The 21,483-nt window shown below is 40.6% G+C and overlaps 1 protein-coding gene across 2 annotated transcripts; it reads left to right on the top strand.

Moving 5' to 3' along the window:
- Nucleotides 1–2,352: 2,352 nt before the first annotated feature.
- LOC128758675 (ATP-citrate synthase) lies at nt 2,353–21,483 on the top strand. Of its 2 annotated transcripts, XM_053864873.1 has the most exons (30): nt 2,353–2,497; nt 4,227–4,404; nt 4,523–4,645; nt 5,213–5,275; nt 5,523–5,713; nt 6,094–6,173; nt 6,427–6,557; nt 8,386–8,504; nt 8,652–8,788; nt 8,989–9,050; nt 10,560–10,677; nt 10,750–10,904; nt 12,068–12,161; nt 12,361–12,417; nt 13,110–13,136; nt 15,335–15,476; nt 15,863–16,031; nt 16,110–16,214; nt 16,331–16,527; nt 16,892–16,973; nt 17,206–17,316; nt 17,385–17,512; nt 18,015–18,108; nt 18,223–18,377; nt 18,457–18,607; nt 18,704–18,847; nt 19,939–20,052; nt 20,177–20,259; nt 20,465–20,541; nt 20,612–21,483. In XM_053864873.1, exons 2-30 carry the CDS (start codon nt 4,246–4,248, stop codon nt 20,704–20,706), a joined length of 3,363 nt encoding a protein of 1,120 aa, XP_053720848.1. In that variant the 5' UTR covers nt 2,353–2,497; nt 4,227–4,245; the 3' UTR covers nt 20,707–21,483. The 2 variants fall into 2 exon arrangements, with proteins under 2 accessions (XP_053720848.1, XP_053720849.1); XM_053864874.1 differs by lacking the exons at nt 12,361–12,417; nt 13,110–13,136.

The following is a 21,483-nucleotide window of genomic DNA, read 5'->3' as shown; positions in this document are numbered from 1 at the left end:
TAGTGCTTTTGTTTTCTATTTTCTTTCAGTTAAGTTAACGTTGTTCATTTTAGGGATGGGCGATAAATTATCGTACACGATATACTGCCAAACACAATCTCCACGATGACAACTCTGCAGCTCACAGTTGTGGACTTTTGTTCACTCTTCCACGTCCCCATTAGGGTTCACTGATCGTGGACACCCTCTCACAGGCAGCGCTAATGCTACAACCCGGCATCAGTTAGGGACCATCAACAAATTCTAAGGTGGTCAAAGTATTAGTGAAATCTTCAATATGGAAATGAAAAACAACTGTTTTAGGAGAGAGAATTGTGAAAAGGTTTTTCATCACACGAGACAAAGGACTGACAGTTTGTATAATGATTTCGAGAATAGAATATGACTAAATGATCATTTATTCACATTATTTCTAATATTTCTTCAATAACATCTAGGAAATGTGTCCAGACTGGTCCATAGTTAAAGTCAACTGCTAAGAGACATGAGATACAGCAGACAGACGGCTCAATTTAACCCCCAAATAAAGCTGGCAGAGCAGTATGTCAGACATGACCGGGTTCAACCAGAGGCGTGAAACATTGCATTTCTCATCCTTAACTATTATATATAAACATAAACAAATAATGATAATGAGAATAAGTTTCATCATAAAACAGTTTCAAGAGAGACTGTAGTGTCCAACACATGGAATAGAATGAAATTGTATTTATCGTGATAATTACACAGAAATTACCACATTTATCACAATAACATTTTTGTCCATATCGCCCAACCCTGGTTCATTTCATATTCCTTTACTTGTGATCAACCTTATTCACCTGTACTTCTATGTCTGTGCCAAGACATTGTAGTTACCCATCTGTGCTGAGAATGGCTTATTCCATCCCAAATGACCTCTGGATGCTTCTGCACAGTGGTGCCAAGGTTCTTCTTTGGTCTGCCTCTTTAGTGGAATAACATACATTTTGAATGGTTGATCATTCTGTGCAACTTTGTTAAAAGTGACTTGTTTGTTGATCTAACACACTGGTACACGACACTGTGGCTCCTCATGGCACTCGGTCTGATGGACGGTCCATTTGTGGCAGGTGAAGTGATCTGATCCACAGCACACAGTTGTACACGTAAAGACGATGCTTTAAGTTAATTAAGTTGGCTACACATCTTTTTTTCTGGATTCTTTCTTGAACGTTTGAAGTGACCAAAGTTGTTCAGTACCTCATTAGTACCGTGAGAAACACGGCCACATTGGTGTGGATAAGTTTGTTTTGAAAAGCAGTTTTGTTTAACATTATCCGTTAAATGTGTTTGATAAACACAATATGCATATATATATATATATATGTGTGTGTGTGTGTGTGAGACAAGTTATGATGTGCACGTTATTTTGAGGAAGCTGTGCAAATGAAATGGCATGAACCAGTTTCACCTGCAGTGACAAAACAATGTAATCTCAAGGTCAACAGCCAAAGGATTTCTACAATATTTACCACAAAAAATGTGCATGTCAGCCATCAGTGGCGCCATTTGGCCATAATGACGTGGACAATTGTATGTCAGTGAGTGTTTACTGATGTGACAGGACCTTTCAGTGTCGTGTTTAAGTGTCTGTGCAGGATTCTGCTTTCCTGTATGGGAGAGGTTCTGTTTACATTTTCAGGCACATCTCTAACATGAGGACACTTGGTTATTGTGTTCAAGAGTGAGTCTATAGCTTCTCAGAACTGAGACAGTTTTGAAAATCAGTGATTTGAATTCACTACGGGACCTCGTGCGGTGTCCCTCTAGATTAGGAGAGTATAGATGGGGAGAGGACGGGTGTAAGATTGGATCTATTCTTGTGATGGCCAAGTCTTGGAAACACATCTGGCTTAGTTAGGGCCGATTTGCCGTTCCAACAAGGTTAAAAGGTTATCAAAATTACTAGGTCATAACAATTGGGTAATTGGTAAGTTAGGTTATGAGGTTTACCTTTTCAGGGCGAGAAGCCAAACCACACGGTCGAATAACAATCATTTAAAAAATATGGAGATGGCCATACCACCCTGTTACCACCCTCTCTGTCTGTTCTGAAATGAAGAGAAGGCTGCTAAAATGATGACGGGAAAAAGGGTGATAATTAAAAAAAAATAATGTTGCTATAATTGTTGCTATATACTCTGGGCGTACTTCCATAATTCCATTCTTGACCCCCAACCAATTTCATAAATCCACAACCTCCCATTCCACGTCCCCATCAGGTGGTTGTCATTGAATTAGCTGTCTTGCTTGTCTGATTCGTCTGTGGGCGGGTTTGACCTCCCCACGTGACGCCATTTTGACCAATCAGTGTGCGGGCTGGGATACGTAATCGGTCGTCAGATTATGGTGAGAGTGGTGAGTGTACTCTTAGGAACACACTCCCGATCAGGAAGAGACAACTCTTCTGCTGACCTCTTGTTGGGAGCTGGAGGCACTTAACTTTCTCTACAGGTTTGCCGCCCTCGCTGACAAGGTAAGTGTTTTGTGTTGACGTGGCTTATGCGCTTGCCGAGGAGGTCTGTTTTTGCGATGCTAAGGCTCGGTTGCATTAGCCCGTTGTAAGGTTAGCTCCCGTGTGATGGTATGGTGTCAAATTCAACTCTGCAATCGCTAGTGTCAAACTCTGAGCTGTTGAGTTATGTCGAGAATCTCACTGATGTACACCTGTTGAAATAGTGCTGTCTTAAAAGACCAACTCAAAACGTAGCCTCCGTTTCCTGAGTCTCTCTCAATAGAGTTTCCGAACCGTATATTTTCCTGATTTCTTTTTCCTTGGAGGTACTTGTCTGATGTTATTAACATGCTACTCTGTCTGGTTGTGGTCCAGCTTGACGTGGGTGTGGTAGTTTCATTCAACCATAGTGACGCTCATGAGGTAGCTGGTCAGTCCGAGTACAGTCCGAATTTCTGACTCCTTCTCCTAGACCCCCTGCTGCCTCATACCCTAGAAACTGTGCAGATACTTTTTACGGGTACATGAATTCAAACAATGCTTGCTTTGGCAGCCTCAAACGGGGTACATCTTCAACGCATTCTATTCTTTGTTCAGATCTCTGTAGTAGCAAATGTCAGTATATGGTGACGCTTCAAACTAATTTGGAAGATAGTCCGTGACAATTTCTGACTTTGTTTTAAATAACCAATTCATTTATTGTCATATAATTATCATGTCAGTGATATCATGTTGGTGATAAACATCTGTGAGTTTGTGATGTTATTATGATTTTTCTGGAGTACTTGAGTTATTGCTCAAGCTGTGTCCTGTGCTCAAACGCTTGTTGATTTTAATTGGTTGAGCTATTATTATTTTTTTGGGAGTGACAGAACAAGGGCTGAGGATAAGTCGGATGAGCAGGTCTGGCAGCATGTTGCAAACAAGATGGGCAGGAAAATCGCTTTCAAATCTACCCTTCACTTCCTTTCTGTTGAATTGCTGAGGAGGAGTTTTAGTTGAATGGAACTCAAGTGTTGGCCGTTTTATATTCTATGCCCCTGCAAGTGAAATTTCTCACTGGTGTTAAAATGGTGACCCAAGTTTCTCTTTTTTTTTTTTTTTTTTTTTTTTTTTCTGATTATGAGAATATTGCCGTTATTTCTGTATTCCCCTATTTAGGGAAGACGAAAGGCAATCTAATACTCTAATTTCCCTGGATATCAAGTCTATTGATTGACCAATCTTTCAATAATAGACATCGACTTTGAACTGCATATTGGCTTTATGACCTGTAGTTGTTCTGTACTAATAGATTGCTGAAAAGCAGAAAGTGCTCCCTTCTCTGGGTTCACCCGCTGTGAAACTTTTTTATGAAAATTAGATTGTCTTCATGTGTCACAAAATGACAATTTTTGCTTGTCAGTCACTAAAGACATGATAGTAATCATCTCAATATCATTGATTCAAAGAGGAAAGAAAAAGACAACTCTTTAACATTTTTTTTAATCTGTTGTGTAACATGTTGGTAGTGCCTTTTAGTTTTTCACTCTCTTTATCAACACCCGACTAAGCTTCAATTTCACTAAAACAACAGCCGGCTGTGTGTTTTCATCTGAAATGAACTCGTGACTTTTCCGTCATTTTCATCAAATGTTTTATTAGTGAAATTGTGTAACAATGTCAGACAAATATATTTATAGAATACCTCTACATGTTCACTTGCTTCGTATCCTTACATTTAAAATATAATTGTTTTGTTCTGGTGAAGGTCAGGCTCAAATATTGTCATGTCAACAAAAGCCATCTCCGAGCAGACAGGGAAGGAGTTCCTGTATAAGTATATATGCACCTCAGCTGCTGTGCAAAACCGCTTCCGATATGCTCGGGTCACACCAGAAACGGATTGGGACCAACTCACACAGGAGCATCCATGGCTGCTAACAGAGGTACAGCAGAAGACCTAATGTGTATGTGTATGTGTATGTGTATGTGTATGTGTGTAGATAGATGGATGGATGGATGGATAGATAGATTTTCATTGGTTTCTTATCCTTCTCTCTGTAGTGCCTGGTGGTGAAGCCAGATCAGCTGATCAAGCGACGTGGGAAGTTGGGGCTGGTAGGAATAAACCTGAACCTGCAGGGTGTCAAAGAGTGGCTCTCTACTCGCTTGAATAAAGAGACCAGTGTAGGTTAACTTCTTTTTTTTTTTGTTTGAAGTGATGTGAATGTAACTAAATCCCTTTCATGTATAAAGGAGTTTAAATGTAAGATATGAAACACACTCATTTGTGTGCTGCACGATGCCACAGCTCTGAAGCCACAACCTACGTCATATATGTTACATTTAAATATTTAAATGTTAAATATTTGGGTTATTATCTGGCCTTTAGATGGTTCAAATAATGGTGACTTGAACGTTATGTATATTGGTCCTTGCAAGTGGCTCCCTCATGTTTTAATGTATGGTCTGCTTGGAGCACTTTGACTTATGTTATAAGGTCAAAGGATTTACAATGTCAGTGGCGGCAGATCCTTTCTGATATGCCGTTCGAACTAATATGCCATGGTACATGTCACATATGCATTTATTCCCACAAGACAAGTCATCATTTTATCAGCATTTTATTTACTTACTCCTGCTCACGTTTTTGATACACAAAGAAGGTGTGCTTGGGGACATTCTGCTTTCATACCTGACTTGTTTGAAATACCTGAATGGTTTATGACATCAAGTATTTATTTTTCCCAATAGGTGGGGAAGGCAAAGGGTGTGCTAAGGAACTTCCTCATTGAGCCTTTTGTGCCACACGCACAGGTAATGAGAGCAGCGCAGCACACTGAGTACAAGTTCCTCTCTAATCTCTTGAAAGCAGAAATTTTGTCTGCTCTTTCTGAAATCTTTTTTGTTTTTTAATGTCATGAAATGCGCATCAGATAAGATGTTTCTCTTCCCTTTGTAATGAAGTTTGTATTGGTGGCCTTGAAAGATAAAATACAAATTTTCGAATTTGCTAGCCTTACTCCTGTGACTTATAGTTTTCCTGTACTCTCATCCCTGTCAGGAAGAGGAGTTTTATGTGTGTATATATGCCACCCGTGAGGGCGACCATGTTTTGTTTCACCACGAGGGAGGTGTGGATGTTGGCGATGTGGACATGAAAGCCCAGAGGCTGATGGTGGCTGTGGACGACAAGCTAACGGAGGACCAAGTCTCGTCACTGCTCCTTGCACATGTTCCAGATGAGAAAAAAGGGTATGCGTCAAATGCAATTATAACAGAACTGTAGGACTTATGAATGGATACAATTTCACACCTGCTCTTATTGCCTGTCATTCACTGTGATGATTGACCTCAAGGATGTTTTTCAATCTTGACCATGACAGTAGTGGCCTCTGATCTGGGATCCAAATGAAAGGTCACTTCATTTGTCAGACTGTTCCCAGGAGATGTTTTCTTTTCAGACAACATGCTGTCTGAAAAAGATGTGGTGCTCTAAACATATGTAATATATATCTAAACTGAAACTAGTCAAAGCATTCTAATGAATTTTGTGCATATGTGCTGCTAACTGATTTGTCTCTAATGCTGACCACTGCTGCCCTGCCAAATATTTGCCTCCCTCTCTTTTGTAGAGTCCTGGCCAATTTCATCGTGGGCCTCTTTAACTTGTATGAAGACTTGTACTTCACCTACCTTGAGATCAACCCTCTTGGTGAGAACCATTGGACATTTACTTGGATAGATGTTTGATCCTTTTTCAGTTACGAATATCTGTAAATTCAACGTAAATTAGTTGCATAAAGTATTGAGGTAAATGAAGAATGTATTTTGATTTTTGATTCCTTTTCTGACATCAGCAAGTTTGATTAAATAATTTGGGAGTTTTTTTGTTCGGTTTAAGGGGGGGTGGGAGTTCCTATTTGTTGTTTACTAATAATAAATCTCAAATCTTCTTGCTCCTATAGTTGTTACCCAAGATGGTGTCTATGTCCTTGACATGGCTGCAAAGATAGATGCCACTGCTGATTACATCTGCAAAGCCAAGTGGGGTGATGTGGAGTTCCCCCCTCCATTTGGCAGAGAGGCCTATCCTGAGGTTCGATCATGAATATTATATGGTGGAAGTCATTTTTATTTTTAAATCACTTTCTCAAACTCTGCAAAATGTTTTCAAGTGCATAACCATAATGTGAGAAAGATGCTCTTCTTACTATTTCTATCATTTCAAATTATGGTATGTGCATGCGTGTTTAGCCGAAATAATATACAAAGATAGGTAGCCTTTGTTTCTTCCTGTCTGACATTAAATGGGGGGGGAATCTCATGTAAGGTGAGAAATGATTACTGAAGTTATTTGGTGAAAGACAGAATAATGAGTTATTGCTTACTTGAATCTCAGACGTTAACATAGGTTTCATTTGAATTTATGTTGTCTTTAAAGCACCCTGAAAAACGTACATTTACATGACATTTTTCGTCAGCTGAGCTCAACTATGTGACATGTATACTCTGTACATAAAAGGCAGAGTACTCTCAAATATTAAGGAGCAGCTCTCCTTTGCAGATATTTCATCCATACATGACCGTGTGTAAGCATAATAACAAATGGTTAAGAACTATTTTTTTATTGAAGTTCAGGAAACGTTGATATTGGAAAAGGGAAATAAAAATAATTTTGGTGGCTTTTCGGTTTTCCATCTAAATCCAGGAATCTTTTGAAGGATTGGGTATGGGGGTGATGCTTAGTGTTTGCCCATTCTCAGCTGCTCCATCGAAACTTTGAAGAGCAGTGGATCAACACTCAATAGGCTTCTTGGTACACCACACCTGCGTGGTGAATGGATTATCACAGCGTAGGAGAAGTACTCTTTAACACAGATTTAGACAGCTTTGTAAACAAGAGAGAGAACTGGGCCTGTGTATGTGGAAAAAGTTGTGGATGTTATGTTATGTTCAGCTTGTGAAAAATGGGACCAAAAACAAAAGCGGCGTATTTACATTTTTGTTCCGTGTTCCTGCCTTAGATATAGAGGTGAAGTCACAGAAACAAGTTTGAGATCACCTTATCGCACACACCTTTTCTGATGACTCATGAATTTTAAACTCTCATGCGTACATATTATTAACTAATGTACTCCGATAACGTACACCTAACAAATGTATTGTTGGTTACTGGCGTTCACCATGTATGCTCTGGTGGTTGGGCTGGTCAAACATTTCCCTGATGTCTGCAAATACATGTGTGCTGTTTTGGACAGTAGTGGGCATTCCCAAGTTAACAAGTTGAATGCATGCGAGATACAGCCTTGTCTGGCTCTACCGGTCCTGAACTGGTGAAACAAGTCATTATAATGACGCTGGTATTATTCTGAACCATGGTGCTACATTTTGTTAGTTCGGTAGAATGATTTTCAAGTAGATGACTGTACTTGATGCATGCGTACACCCTCATTTTAGTGTGTGGCACTCACATCACTGCAGTTAACTCTTGAAGCGCTGTGAAGTTTATTGGATTACTGATGTCTTCTCTTAAGGTCGGATGAAGAATTATTTTAAATGCTTTTATTTTGGAAATCAGAGCTTACTACAACAACATAACAACAACATTGGATTGTATACTGCATTCCTCAGAGAACATCAACCTCAAGTGACATGTAGTGATGGGGTCTTCATTGTGTGATGTGTATCAATCATTATGGCATGAGTTCACTTCAACTTTTCAACACAAAGTTAACTTAACGCAATGTATAACCTGTCCTTGACGGTGCTCTTAACTTGCCCGTAACTTAACATATGCCACCACATTTGCCAAATTTGTATCGACTTTTGGATGCCAATGAACCAGCCATACAAACTTAAAGTTGTAGAAATTGGTGAAGTGAACTCCCTGATGTCATTGATAATGTGACTATCTGTATTGTTAGGAGGCATACATTGCTGACCTGGATGCAAAGAGTGGTGCCAGTCTCAAACTGACTCTGCTGAATCCTCGTGGCAGAATCTGGACCATGGTGGCTGGTGGAGGCGCTTCCGTTGTCTACAGGTACTGCTCGTTTTTGATGAAGGCTCAGTCTATTCCAGACATCGAGTACCTTTTCTATTGAATCAACAGACTCTTATCTGTGGCACATGACTCTGCGTATTATAAATTCTTGAAACCGGTTTGATACAGATCTCATTTCCTCTTCAGTGACACCATCTGTGACCTAGGTGGCGTTGATGAGCTGGCCAACTATGGCGAGTATTCTGGTGCGCCCAGTGAGCAACAGACCTACGACTACGCCAAAACCATTCTCTCCCTGATGACTCGAGAAAAACATCCTGATGGTGAGCACGCAAAACACCTCTCAGCCAATGCATTCTATGGACAATGTTGTGTATGCCAACTTGACTGCACAGTGTGTGCGCGTGTCACTGCCAGGCAGCTGACCTCAAGGCTGTCAAATAAACATAGTGTCAAATTTCAGGTTGAAACATATTTTTAACTTGACACCACCTCTTTTTCTTGTCTTCTGTCTGTCTTACAGGGAAGGTTCTAATCATTGGGGGAAGTATTGCCAACTTCACAAATGTTGCTGCCACGTTCAAGGTAAAACAAAGCTAGGAAGTTTGAAAACATTCTGTTTTAAATTGGGCTTTATTTCAATTTTGCATTCTGTTGTTCGTTTTTACGAATATCATTTTATCGATTTGGGTACAAACCCCCCATCGATCAGAGGTCACAAAAAAAACTATACACCCCCTCCCTTTAATGTAGAATTATTCAAAAAGGATCAATAAATCTTGTTTGTTAGATGTCTGTTCTCTTTCAAAATGCTTCTCCAAAATGACAAAACTGAATAAATTCTGTTTCAATTATGCACAGAAATTTACTAGAACATGCAAAATTTAAAAATTTGCCTCACAATAAAAGTGAGAAAATGTGTTGACTAACTTTTCAGGTTTGTTTTTGTTATGAAGTAATGAAATTAGAGCTATGCAGAGACTGTTGAAAAAGCCCCCATAGTAGACGAGTTTCTCAGTTGTGCTTGGCCGAGCGGTCCATTTGACCACTTTTGCACTTGAAACACACTCCTGGAATCCTGCCAGTCTGTCATCAACATAGTTCAGGGTTTTTCAGTGGCTTATTATTAACACAGTGAATTGAACACTCGTTTTTTTCACATTTTGCTCCTTTGTTACATACATTATGGAATATTTATGTGTAGGAAAATGTATTTTACTGTTATTAATGCAACAAAATCATTGAAGTTCCCCAGTGGTCTCAGGCACCCACTACTACTAGTGACGGGTGAATGAGGCATCATAAAGCATTTTGACACAATGCCGCACTGTGCTGATACCATTTGATACCGTGTCACTGAATACTGACACCTGCTGGACATTAAAAATCCCTGCAGTCAACCGACTTGACAGACCAAATTGACACTGATTTGATGATCTAGTGTATACAATAATGTCATTTAAGTCTTTTTTCATTCATATTGTATTGTTCCATATCTTAAAATAATTTGAACATGTATCACAATGTGAAAACCTTATGAATGAGGATGCTGGTGGAATTTTGGGACATTTTTTTAATAAAAAAAAAAAAAAATCCAATGTTTTAAAAATGTCTAAATTAAGTCCGCAAAAAATGGTGGGAGTAGTGAACTAAGAAACTAATTAGAACGCAACAAGACAAGCCCAAAAGCTGAGACAAACTCGGTAAAACCATGAGATTGAAATAAATATATTATTGCACCGATAGGAGATCAGAATGGTCATAGGCTACTTGCGTTTCCCCTGGAGCTGCTCCATAATTAAGTAAATAAGAGACATTCACAACGAACCGTGAGATTAGATTGTTTCAGCAGCTGCATTCCGCTGAGTCGACGCGGTTCGTTCATCGGTCATGTGATAGTCTGATGCGGGGCTTGCTCTGTGAGCTCGCCGCATGCACCGCCGCAACGGTGTTGCGGGACCCATCACTACCCACTACCATACTTACCCCTACATAAAACTGAACAAAAATTGAGGTGTACAAATCTATAAAGAATAAAATGGTGATCATGAATACTGAATCTCTTCTTTTTTCCCAACCCCTTTTGTCCCTCAGGGCATTGTCAGGGCCATTAAAGACTACCAAGGTCCCTTGAAAGAGCATGAGGTGAACATCTTTGTTCGACGTGGAGGACCCAATTACCAGGAAGGGCTCAGAGTAATGGGTGAAGTTGGTGGGTATCTTTTTTTTTGTGTTTCTCTTCTCCCCTCTCTCTGTCGCTGACTAACCTGACTTCATTTTTCAGGAAAGACCACCGGTATTCCTATCCATGTGTTTGGAACAGAGACTCACATGACTGCCATAGTTGGTATGGCCCTCGGTCACCGTCCAATCCCCAATCAGCCTCCAATGGATGCACATACTGCAAACTTCCTCTTGAATTCTAGCAACAGTGCAATGGTATTCTTATGCTCACACACACATTGGTTTGTTTGTTTATCTTTGTGAGGTTTCTCATTGACATAGCGCTTTCCCCAGCCTCTCACCTTAAGCCTAACCATCCAAATCAAATCGCTAGACTTAACCAGGACGCTGAACCACGCTAAAACCCAATCATAATAATAGATTTTTACTGATGTTTTAACCCTCTAAACCTTGTGAGGAGAGGCAAAAATGTCCTCGCAAAGCAAAATGTCCTCACAGGAAAGTGCCGTGTCAAGACTACTCACAAGATTGGCAAAACATGGCAAAGCACCAATTTCAAATTTTCAGATTTAAATACAGCGATTCCCAGACTTTTTCATCTTGCGAGATCCTTCTAGATGACCAAGTCACAATGATTTAGCTACCATAAAATGCAAATTAAATATATATTTATAAGTATATTGAGCATTTTATTTTTGTCTTGTTTGTTATTCTTTCTGTTTGCAGTAGGCGTTATTCTTATGGGTGAAAACGGTGCATTTGTGCACTTAAATGTGAATAAAATGCCTGTAATTTCAATGGTCTGATGTGACGAGGCTTGATCCTGGAGATGTTAAGCTTGTTTACTCATAAATTTCCTATTTCACTATGTCCCCAGTCAACCACGTTGATTGGTTTACTGAGCTGCAATATACAGATGAACTCTGAAGATAAGCGCTGAGACGGACAGATCAAGTTGTTCTCACATGCCGCAGCATGGGTTAGCGATCTACCTACTCTGCCTTGACGGTCGTCCGTAACACCCAATGAATGTGGCTCATATTTCTTAACCCAGGCGAGCCCCATTATGTCCCACTCTTAAGTTCCAGAATCTGGTAATTGTCCACCAGGCCTTCTTCTTCATCTCCTTGGTTTGACTCCATATGACGGTTAAGGCTGTTGCTCAGGTGAAATGTCTGGTCGTACTTAATTAAAAAAAGAAATCAACAAATAAGACAATTTCTTGTCACCCTTATGACACACGAATCTTTCCTTCTTAACCTTAATTTACCAAATGTTAACATTTTACATGATTAGGTTTTTACTTCACTCCACTTTTATAACACCCTCAATACTTCCAATGCTCTCACTTAGTGGCTGCCATTTGAAGCATGTCTTAAAAATCACTGTGCGTTTTAATACAAGTTTTTCTGGTACAGACCCCAGCTGCCACAAGAACAGCCTCATTCTCCGAAACCCGACTGGCAAATGAAGTGTTACCGACCACAAAGGCTAAAGCGGGTTCTTCAGCAGGTAAATGACCTGAATGCACTGGACCTGACCTTCCACGTGAACAAACCAACATTGACTCACAAATTCTTGGTTTTTTTTTTATTCATTTCATTGCACTTACTCTCTTGCGTACCATCTCTGCTTTTGATAATTGCATGTCTCCTCATCCCTTTCGCTCTTCTATTTCACTGATGCTTATTTTCATGGTTGTTTCTCAAAGACCCTCTCCATTCTAAACTGTGGCCTTTGAGGAACGTGGTCACAGGTGATTTGAAAGGTAAGTGATGGGTGTGTCATGCCCACTGTGCGGTGCTCTGCTCCTCATCACCTTTCTGATATGCTGCTAAAGGTCTTCTGAACTGGACCAACAGCTATCCCACCATGCTCTGTCGTGTTTCCTTTTAAAATGAGATTACGCAAAAAGTTTGGAAGATAACTTTTCTTCACTTGTTTCTCAAGTACTTTCACTGGTCCCATTTATAGTATGTAAACCTGAAACAAGGTGAAGAAACTTCCCATTGATCAGGGTTCTGTGAACTCCTGATGGGATGCACACTTTCACGCATCTGTACGATTTCTAAGACCATTCGTCTTAGATACAACGGCTCGTCATAGTTCATGTCATGTTTGACTGAATTTATCAGTAGTCTGTAAGTGTGAAACATTTCAGAAATGCACCCGTATCTCACAAGATGCTTGTTTATCTATTGTATGTTTGAAATCTTTTCATTATCCCTATAATAAAAACAGCTTTCACTCTAACCTTAGTTGATGAATCAGATTTTTGAAGACCTGCAAAAATGTTTTTAATTTATTTATGTATGGTATTTATTTTTGATGTCTCACGTTTTAAGTGTGGACTAGAGTACTGTTGCAGCTTTTAAAACATCTACAAATCAAAACAAGCTGAATGTTCGCAATTCCTTTCTATCGTTTAATTTTCCTGTTGTGTCTTCTGGGTTTCTGAAGTGCAAGCCTCTTCAGGCTGCAGTGGAGGTATGGAAGAGTGGGAGCCTGTGCTTTGTTTTCATTTCCTCTGCCTTACCTTGTGTATTCCCTGTATTCATAAAAGCCACAACATTCATGGCTTTACCATTGTCATTACGACTAATGAATAGATGTAAAAAGCTAAAGAAAGAAAAAAATATTCTAAAAGAAAAAATATTCTGTGGTGAAATAGAAGAAAGAAAATAGTTCAACAATATCTTGTACTAATGGCACAGACTGTGGTTTACCGATTACAATCTTGCCCAATGACACAACATGACCTGGCCAGTATGTTGATGTAAAATTGTCACCTCCAAAATCAAGTACCAGTAATAAAAATCCTGGAAAAAAAACCCAATTTAATCTAGATATTGGCAAATATAATTGTTCTTCTTCCCGTGTGCCACAGATCTGCTACACAGTAACTTATGTCTGAGCTAGACTTGTAGTCAAGACAGCCTAATCCATAACTGGAGTGGGTTGGATGAAGCCCATGTGAGGACAAAGACTTTTCGAGAGTGAGGCCAATACCAATACTTAAAAGAAAAAATATTTTAGGTCGGTAATGGCAAATAGAAATGTGCTACTTTCTGTTGAAACTGAAATTGACAAGTAGAGCATGCATGTTTTGTGTGTGAGCTTACACAGATGTTTTTCCCATGTCATTTGTGTGTGGAAGTTGCATGAAAGCTGCACGATTAGACTCAAATGCACATCAAGGACTGACTTCACCCTACAAGTCTTTAAAAGAACAGGAAATGTGAAATTGCTGTATACTACTTGCTATAATACTTTACATGTATAACAATTCAACAGTTATTTAATTGAAGTGGGGTTTTTTTACCCATAGTTGTGGCAAAATTGTGGCGAAGGCTAATGTTTAGTCTGTATGTTGAATGTTATGCTATTATTAATTATTTTGTCCAACAACACCAACCTTCTTAACTGTAATTAACCTGTATACACAGACAACCAATGGCATAAATTCTCAGCCGACATTGATCAAATTCTATGTATTGTCTGTCACCTTGATGCCCTTGACTTTGGTCTAGGCTGGCACTCAAAGCTGCAGCAGCGACTGTGCCAACTTGCCCTCAGTGTTTAATAACACCACTATGCAGCACAATATCAATTAACATTGTGTTGCTTGCTATACACACACCTTGAAAAGATAATGAAGAAATAATTACCAATTCATGTGATAGTGGGTTTCCTACTGTATTGCTGTATGTATATGAACAGTGATCACGTTATACTTGACATATGTGGTTGAACTGTATATTCAGTCTTCTAAAAGTAGATTTACTCCTTGTTGTTCTGTCTATTGTACCTGCAAATCTAAGCGTAGAAATATAAAATCTGCGCTTGCTTGCCTTCTCGCTTCAGACACTGTTGCCTCCAACCAAACTTAAAACTGAATCTTACCCTGGTTAAATGACAATACTTAAACAAGACTGCTGCAAAATAGAAAGAAAACAGGGAGGAGAAATGGCCGTAAAGTATTATGCTACCTTTAAAAAACTTAAAGTAAGCTAGAAGAGCCTACTATTGTAACTTAATCTTTTAATTAATCTGTGGGGACCTTTTGCCGGTCCCCACAGATTATTGAGGTTGGAAGATGTTGAGGTTGGAACTGCCTTGCAGAAGCTGGACAGGAAGGCCAAAGAGGAGATTTATGGAAGTTTGTAGGTTTGAGTGAAGAGGAAGCAGAGGACAGGGTGAGATGGAGGAAGATGATCAGCTGTGGCGACCCCTGAACAAAGAAGCCGAAAGAAAGGAAAAAGAAGACTTCAAAATAACTGGGTCATTATAATTGGGTTTAAGTTGGGTTCAGAGTCCTGGTTCAGGTGAGCCATTTGTTTTGGATGGTTAGGTTTAGGGTGAGAGGCTGGGGAAAGCATTATGGCCATGAGAAACCTCACAATGTCCCCCACAGGAATAGCAATGCAAATGTGTTTGTGTGTTTGTTGGCTGAACAACTCTCTGATCTCCAACACATAGTGGGATTTAAAGTGCAAAATGTATGTGTCCCTCATTTGTTTTCAATTTTATCCTTTTGCAAAAGATGTCTTTTCTACTGTCTATCTATTCTGGGAATGATTTTTTTTTTTGCTGTTGCGTGTTTTGCCCTTGAAAACTCATGTCACTGTTCTGCCGTTGTTTGAATGTTTACTTGGTGCTGAATATAACAGATCCTGTTCCTTCAGCCAAAGCCACGACACTGTTCAGCAAACACACCAAGTCCATTGTCTGGGGAATGCAGACGCGTGCTGTGCAAGGGATGCTGGACTTCGATTACGTCTGCTCCCGGGAGGAACCCTCAGTTGCTGCCATGGTCTACCCTTTTACGTATGTCACTCAAGTTTACTTGTGCTTGTCATCTTTATATTATTCAAGGTCTTCAGACTGCTCATATGGTATATCCTGCGTGATATAATAATGCCATGCTTTTTGGGATTACAGGCAACCTCATTGTGCTGAATTTCCTCCATCAGACAATAGTAGCAAACAAGAACGTGGTTGATTAAGACTGCATTATGCACCCTCCCATCTTAAATCAAAGTAAATCTATCAAAGAAATGAAGACACTGCTGAATCAACGGCAAAATAAATATTTATTTCTAGATACCATTAATCACTTGTTCAGTTCAAGAAAAGTCGGATGGTATTGCACTTTTTGGTGATTCAAGTCTTCAAAAACCAGAAATCTAAATTCATTCACTGTCATTGTATAGTGGGGATCACAAGCAGAAATTCTACTGGGGCCACAAGGAGATTCTGGTTCCAGTTTACAAAAACATGGCTGACGCTATGAAGAAACACCATGAGGTGGATGTTCTGATCAGTTTTGCTTCCCTGCGTTCAGCCTTCGACAGCACGATCGAGGCCATGCATTATCCTCAGGTAGAAGCCGTGACTCTTGACCAAGAGATGCACCATTTGTCCGCCATCTGACTCTGAACCTTCACTTGGTGGTTTCAGATTCGTACTATTGCCATCATAGCAGAGGGTATCCCCGAAGCTCTGACCAGGAGGCTGATCAAACTGGCTGACGAGAAGGGAGTAACAGTTATTGGACCTGCAACGGTAATATAGGTTTTTTTTTTTCCTCAGAACATTGTCTTGGGTTGCATCATTGGTAAACGTATTCTCAATTTATTTATTTTTTTCAATTTTATTTTTTTTCTTCTTAACTCTTCAAGGTTGGAGGCATCAAGCCCGGTTGTTTCAAAATTGGCAACACAGGAGGCATGCTGGATAACATCCTGGCTTCCAAACTTTACAGACCTGGCAGTGTGGCATATGTGTCTCGTTCTGGAGGAATGTCCAATGAGCTCAACAACATCATATCCCGCACCACTGATGGAGTCTACGAGGGTGTGGCCATCGGGGGTGACAGGTGCTGGAAATCTTCCTCTCAAATTTCTTATGACTGCTGCTTTTTGTATTTTCCTGAGACACGAGGGATGGTTTGCATGTCAAATCTATTGAAAATAATTTTGTTTTCTGCCATTGAAGTGGCCTGTGTCTGAAAAGGCTGGGGAAACACTTAAGTACTGTAGGTTATTGTTTTTTATGTGTCTAGATTCATGGTAAGGAAGCATGGTAAGGTGGATGATGAAGCTCTGCGTCTGCTGTAATTTAGCTGTGTCTGAATCAGTTTATGGACAGGGCTGTCGTAGCTTTTCCTTCATCTACCTGTCTTCTTTTATGTCTTAAGTTCTCTTGTAAATTCTGAGAAAAAACTGTGGCTCTCTTTCTAGATATCCTGGTTCCACGTTCATGGATCATGTTGTCCGGTACCAAGACACTCCTGGGATTAAGATGATAGTAGTTCTTGGAGAGGTGACTGGAAATCTGCCAGTGTTCACATAATAGAGTATTTTAAATTTGAAATTAAATGAATGACTGCAACATTGTAAAAACTAAGGAACAATTATTATAATTCTTGTCATTTTAATGTATAAGAAAAACCCATGCTTTACTGTGTGTCTATAGCTTTCAACTGCAATTCAGCATGGTACATGTTCAATGCATATGATTGGAATATATGTACTCATACCTGAACTTTTCTCAGATCGGTGGCATGGAGGAGTACAAGATCTGTCAGGGCATCAAGGATGGCCGACTGACCAAACCAATTGTGTGCTGGTGCATTGGGACTTGCGCCACCATGTTTGCTTCTGAGGTCAGTTTGGGAGAATTTTATTTGTTTATTAATTTTCTCTCATGTTGCTGTGATGATGCTTTCCACAGGTTCAGTTTGGCCACGCTGGAGCATGTGCAAACCAGGCGTCGGAGACAGCAGTGGCCAAGAACCAGGCACTAAGAGAAGCTGGAGTTTATGTGCCAAAGAGCTTCGATGAGCTAGGCGACGTTATCAAGTACGGAAAAAGTATATGATGATAGACTGTCTTATAACTTGGCATACTGATTTCTCGCCCTACTACAATAACTTCCACAAAAGTGAGTTTTCAGATTTTGGAAATGGCCTGCTGTTAATTTGTGCACGAAGAGAATAGAATCAGTGCCCTATACATTTTGTTTGACATGAATGCATAGTTACATCAATGGCCTCAGCAAAATTGCATGTCATTTTTAGGCATTTTTTCTATGTGGGCTACTACATGTTCCTTCATTCATTAGATGTGTAACATGCATTTAAAAAAGTCAAAAACGTTTTTTTTCTGGTTACCTGCCATCCTCCTGCCTCTCAAACTGTTCGCCTTCTGAAACCCTGCAAACTTTTCTGAACCGAAACTTCTTTTGCCCGAGTTATCATACTTCTTGTGATGTAACTCCTGTTCTATAGACTTTTGTATAGGCTACCTTTTAGGCTTACCTCTTTCTGAGAACAAAATCTGATTTCATTTGTCGATGAAACAGGACAGTTTACGATGAACTGGTGGCCAATGGGACCATCGTCCCTGCACAAGAGGTTCCACCCCCAACTGTTCCCATGGATTACTCCTGGGCCAGGGTAAGATCATTTTATCGCCATGTATGTGACACGTGAATCTGTTCTAAAACAATTCCTCAAACTGACAATGACTACATATACGGAACTGCTGAACTGAATTGTGTTAATGTGCAGGAGTTGGGCCTGATCCGAAAGCCAGCTTCTTTCATGACCAGCATCTGTGATGAGCGAGGGCAAGAGCTCATCTATGCTGGCATGCCCATTACAGAGGTTTTTAAGGAGGAGATGGGTTTAGGGGGGGTTCTGGGACTGCTCTGGTTTCAACGCAGGTCTGTTGAACAGATGACTACTGCACAGATGATGTTCAGGTGACAAGTTCCTGATCCCTTGTGCTTTGCTTTCTTCTAGATTACCACGCTATGCGTGCCAGTTCATTGAGATGTGCCTGATGGTGACGGCTGACCATGGGCCTGCTGTCTCTGGTGCTCATAACACGATCGTCTGTGCTCGGGCAGGGAAAGACTTGATCTCCAGCCTGACCTCAGGCCTACTCACCATTGTCAGTGCCGTTCTTCTCTCCAGACTCACATGTGACGTGTTGTGGTCTCACTCATTTAGGGAAGTCTGTGTGAAATTTATCAACTAAATGTTTCAGGGAGACCGCTTTGGAGGCGCTCTGGACGCAGCCGCCAAACAGTTCAGTAAAGCCTTCGACAGTGGCATGCTGCCCATGGAGTTTGTCAACAAGATGAAGAAAGATGGGAAGCTGATCATGGGCATTGGGCACCGTGTCAAATCAGTAAGTGCACCTCCTACATAGCATTGATGTTGTCCTCTAGTTTTGCTCATAGATCTTCCTTCCCTGATTGCAATTCATTTTTATAAAAATCATATGTGATTTGTGCGGGAACTGCCTAAACATGAATCTGGTGTCTCTTCCTATAAATAAGCCAGCCATAATTCATTGGTTTTTAACCCTTAAGGCATCAAGCCGTATTAGGACAGGCAGCATCGCAGCATTTAAACAAGCCAATCTGGCTGATATAGTTTTTACCTTGCACAAGCAGATGGCCGACACCTGTAACTTCAGTCAGGGCAACATTCGTGGGCGTGTTTCTGTAGAAATTTTGAAGTGAAACCAGATTGAAAACAAAGCGATGAGGGCTGTTATGCAGCTCCAAACAAAACAATGTGGCTCTGGTTGGCCACCCATGCGCTAGTAGTAGGAGCATAACAGAGACTAAGACAGTCAATTTGACTGACTGAGATTCTGAAGAGGAACATTCGCATTCTCATGAAGATCATACAGTGAAACAGGAAGTGAGCTCCTATGGCGTGCAGTGACAGCGAGTCTGTTCTGTCCACAAGTAGCACATACTAGTACTTGACTATATCTGGAATGTAGTGGAGGTACAGTCTGCAACAGTGACGGAGGTAGAGGGAATGGAAATGGCAGCAGACGCGGTAGAAGTCGTGGGAGAAAACCGCTCTTGCTTTTTCCATACCCAGTCGTCGTCACAGCAGCATTTTCTCCCCATATGCGCATGGGTTTTCTCTGGTTTCCTCCCACTGACCAAAGACATGCTTACTGGGTTGAAGCTGTTGAATACCCCAAGATCCATTACACCTTCAACACTATTGTGATGCCAGAGTTGGCCTCACAGACCTGAGCATCACAATCATATTCGGTGATCTCACTGTACAGTACTTTGCTCATTGTTGGTAACGCTTATAAACAATGAGATGATGTCATCAAGGGTCAAGTGCCTGCTTCTAAAGTGAAGTGCCAGTTGACATGCACTGGGCTTCAGGTATACATAGCTCCTACTTTGCATAATTGAAATGGTTACCTTACTGACCTTGTTTGAAATGATGCGGTTTTCCTGGCAGATCAACAACCCAGACATGCGGGTGCAGATCTTAAAGGACTTTGTAAAGCAACATTTTACTTCCACCCAGCTGTTGGACTATGCTTTGGATGTGGAGAAGATCACCACCTCCAAGGTACATTGAAGATGTTTTGATATGAATGTCAAATTTCCTACAGTTCAACAAAAGTGAAGTGAACTGCTCCATGCTGTGCTATATGCTGCTGTTAATATATCCATTCAACAAATATCGTTTGCAGAAACCAAACCTGATCCTCAATGTTGATGGTTTTATTGGTGTTGCCTTTGTGGATCTTCTCAGAACATGTGGAGGCTTCACACGGTGAGACATTCAAATCCCTTTGTGCTGTTCCAACTGAGTTCACTTCCCTGCAGCTCCATGCCCATATGGCACAGACACGTGACAAACCTCACGTGGACACATTGCACCCTCTCGGCTCCACACCATTGCAAGGAATCAAGATCGTCAATACCACAATCAGGGGTAAATTCATTTGTTTTCTGTTCTTCTCAATGTTGTTGAACAGTGATGAAGCTGACGAGTTTGTGGAGATCGGAGCCTTAAATGGGATCTTTGTCCTCGGCCGGAGTATGGGCTTTATTGGTGAGACTTGTCATTGCTGTTAAGTGGCTTCCTTCCGCAGCTTCTTTAATTCCAGTCTTGCCAAATTTAGGTCACTATCTGGACCAGAAACGTCTGAAACAGGGTCTGTACCGTCACCCATGGGACGACATCTCCTACGTGCTGCCTGAACACATGTCCATGTGAGCAGTAGGAGGTGCTGGAGTTCTCTCCATGACAAAAGCCTTTAAGAAGATGGCCGGAATATGGGCGCTCCACCCGAAGCGAGGATGAGTGGGGAACGTGTCTGTTTTTATCGTCATTTTTATGGGGGATCTGGGTGAGACATCTATTTTTAGATTTAAGGAGGGGTAACTTTTTGGATAAAACTGGCCCATCAAGCACTCCACTTGATAGGCGTTATAGCACTCTGAGATATCCTGGGTTCATCTGCTTCTTTGAAACTATTGTCATCTATATTAATATTTGTTTTTACACTTTCAATTGCAACCTTAATTTATTATTTCTGCTTTTGACACTTTGAGACCAGACAAATTTCTTTCACACATGTATTTGCTATGGCACCTTAGTTTGACATAGATGGATCCAGTCAGGTGGGTCGAGTGTGGAACCATTGAAACCAAACAGACCAGAATCAAGCCAAAGTCTTGCTGAATAAATGTGAACACAGTCATGTATTTAAAAAGAAGCGAAAAGTGATGCTTACAGGCAGGTCCAAGTGTCACTTCTCTGGTGTACACTGTCATAATACTGTTAATCCTGCTGCTTTCCTGAAGTCAGAAGTGGATTTGGTGAAAAGCTGAAGCTGAAGCCATGAAGCTGGTAACAATATGAAGGAGTGCTTTAAGAATGGCCTAGTTTCTGCTGTGTGGGACCTGCTTGACTTTCATCTATATTTTCGCTGTGTTTAACTGTGACACTCAGTCATATGTTGTGGGAGAAAAATAAAACAATTGTTTCCTT

Source organism: Synchiropus splendidus, chromosome 5 (assembly GCF_027744825.2).
Source record: "Synchiropus splendidus isolate RoL2022-P1 chromosome 5, RoL_Sspl_1.0, whole genome shotgun sequence".
Lineage (NCBI taxonomy): Eukaryota > Metazoa > Chordata > Actinopteri > Syngnathiformes > Callionymidae > Synchiropus > Synchiropus splendidus.
Note: the sequence above shows the minus strand (reverse complement) of the source record. Positions and strands in the feature narration are given on the sequence as shown.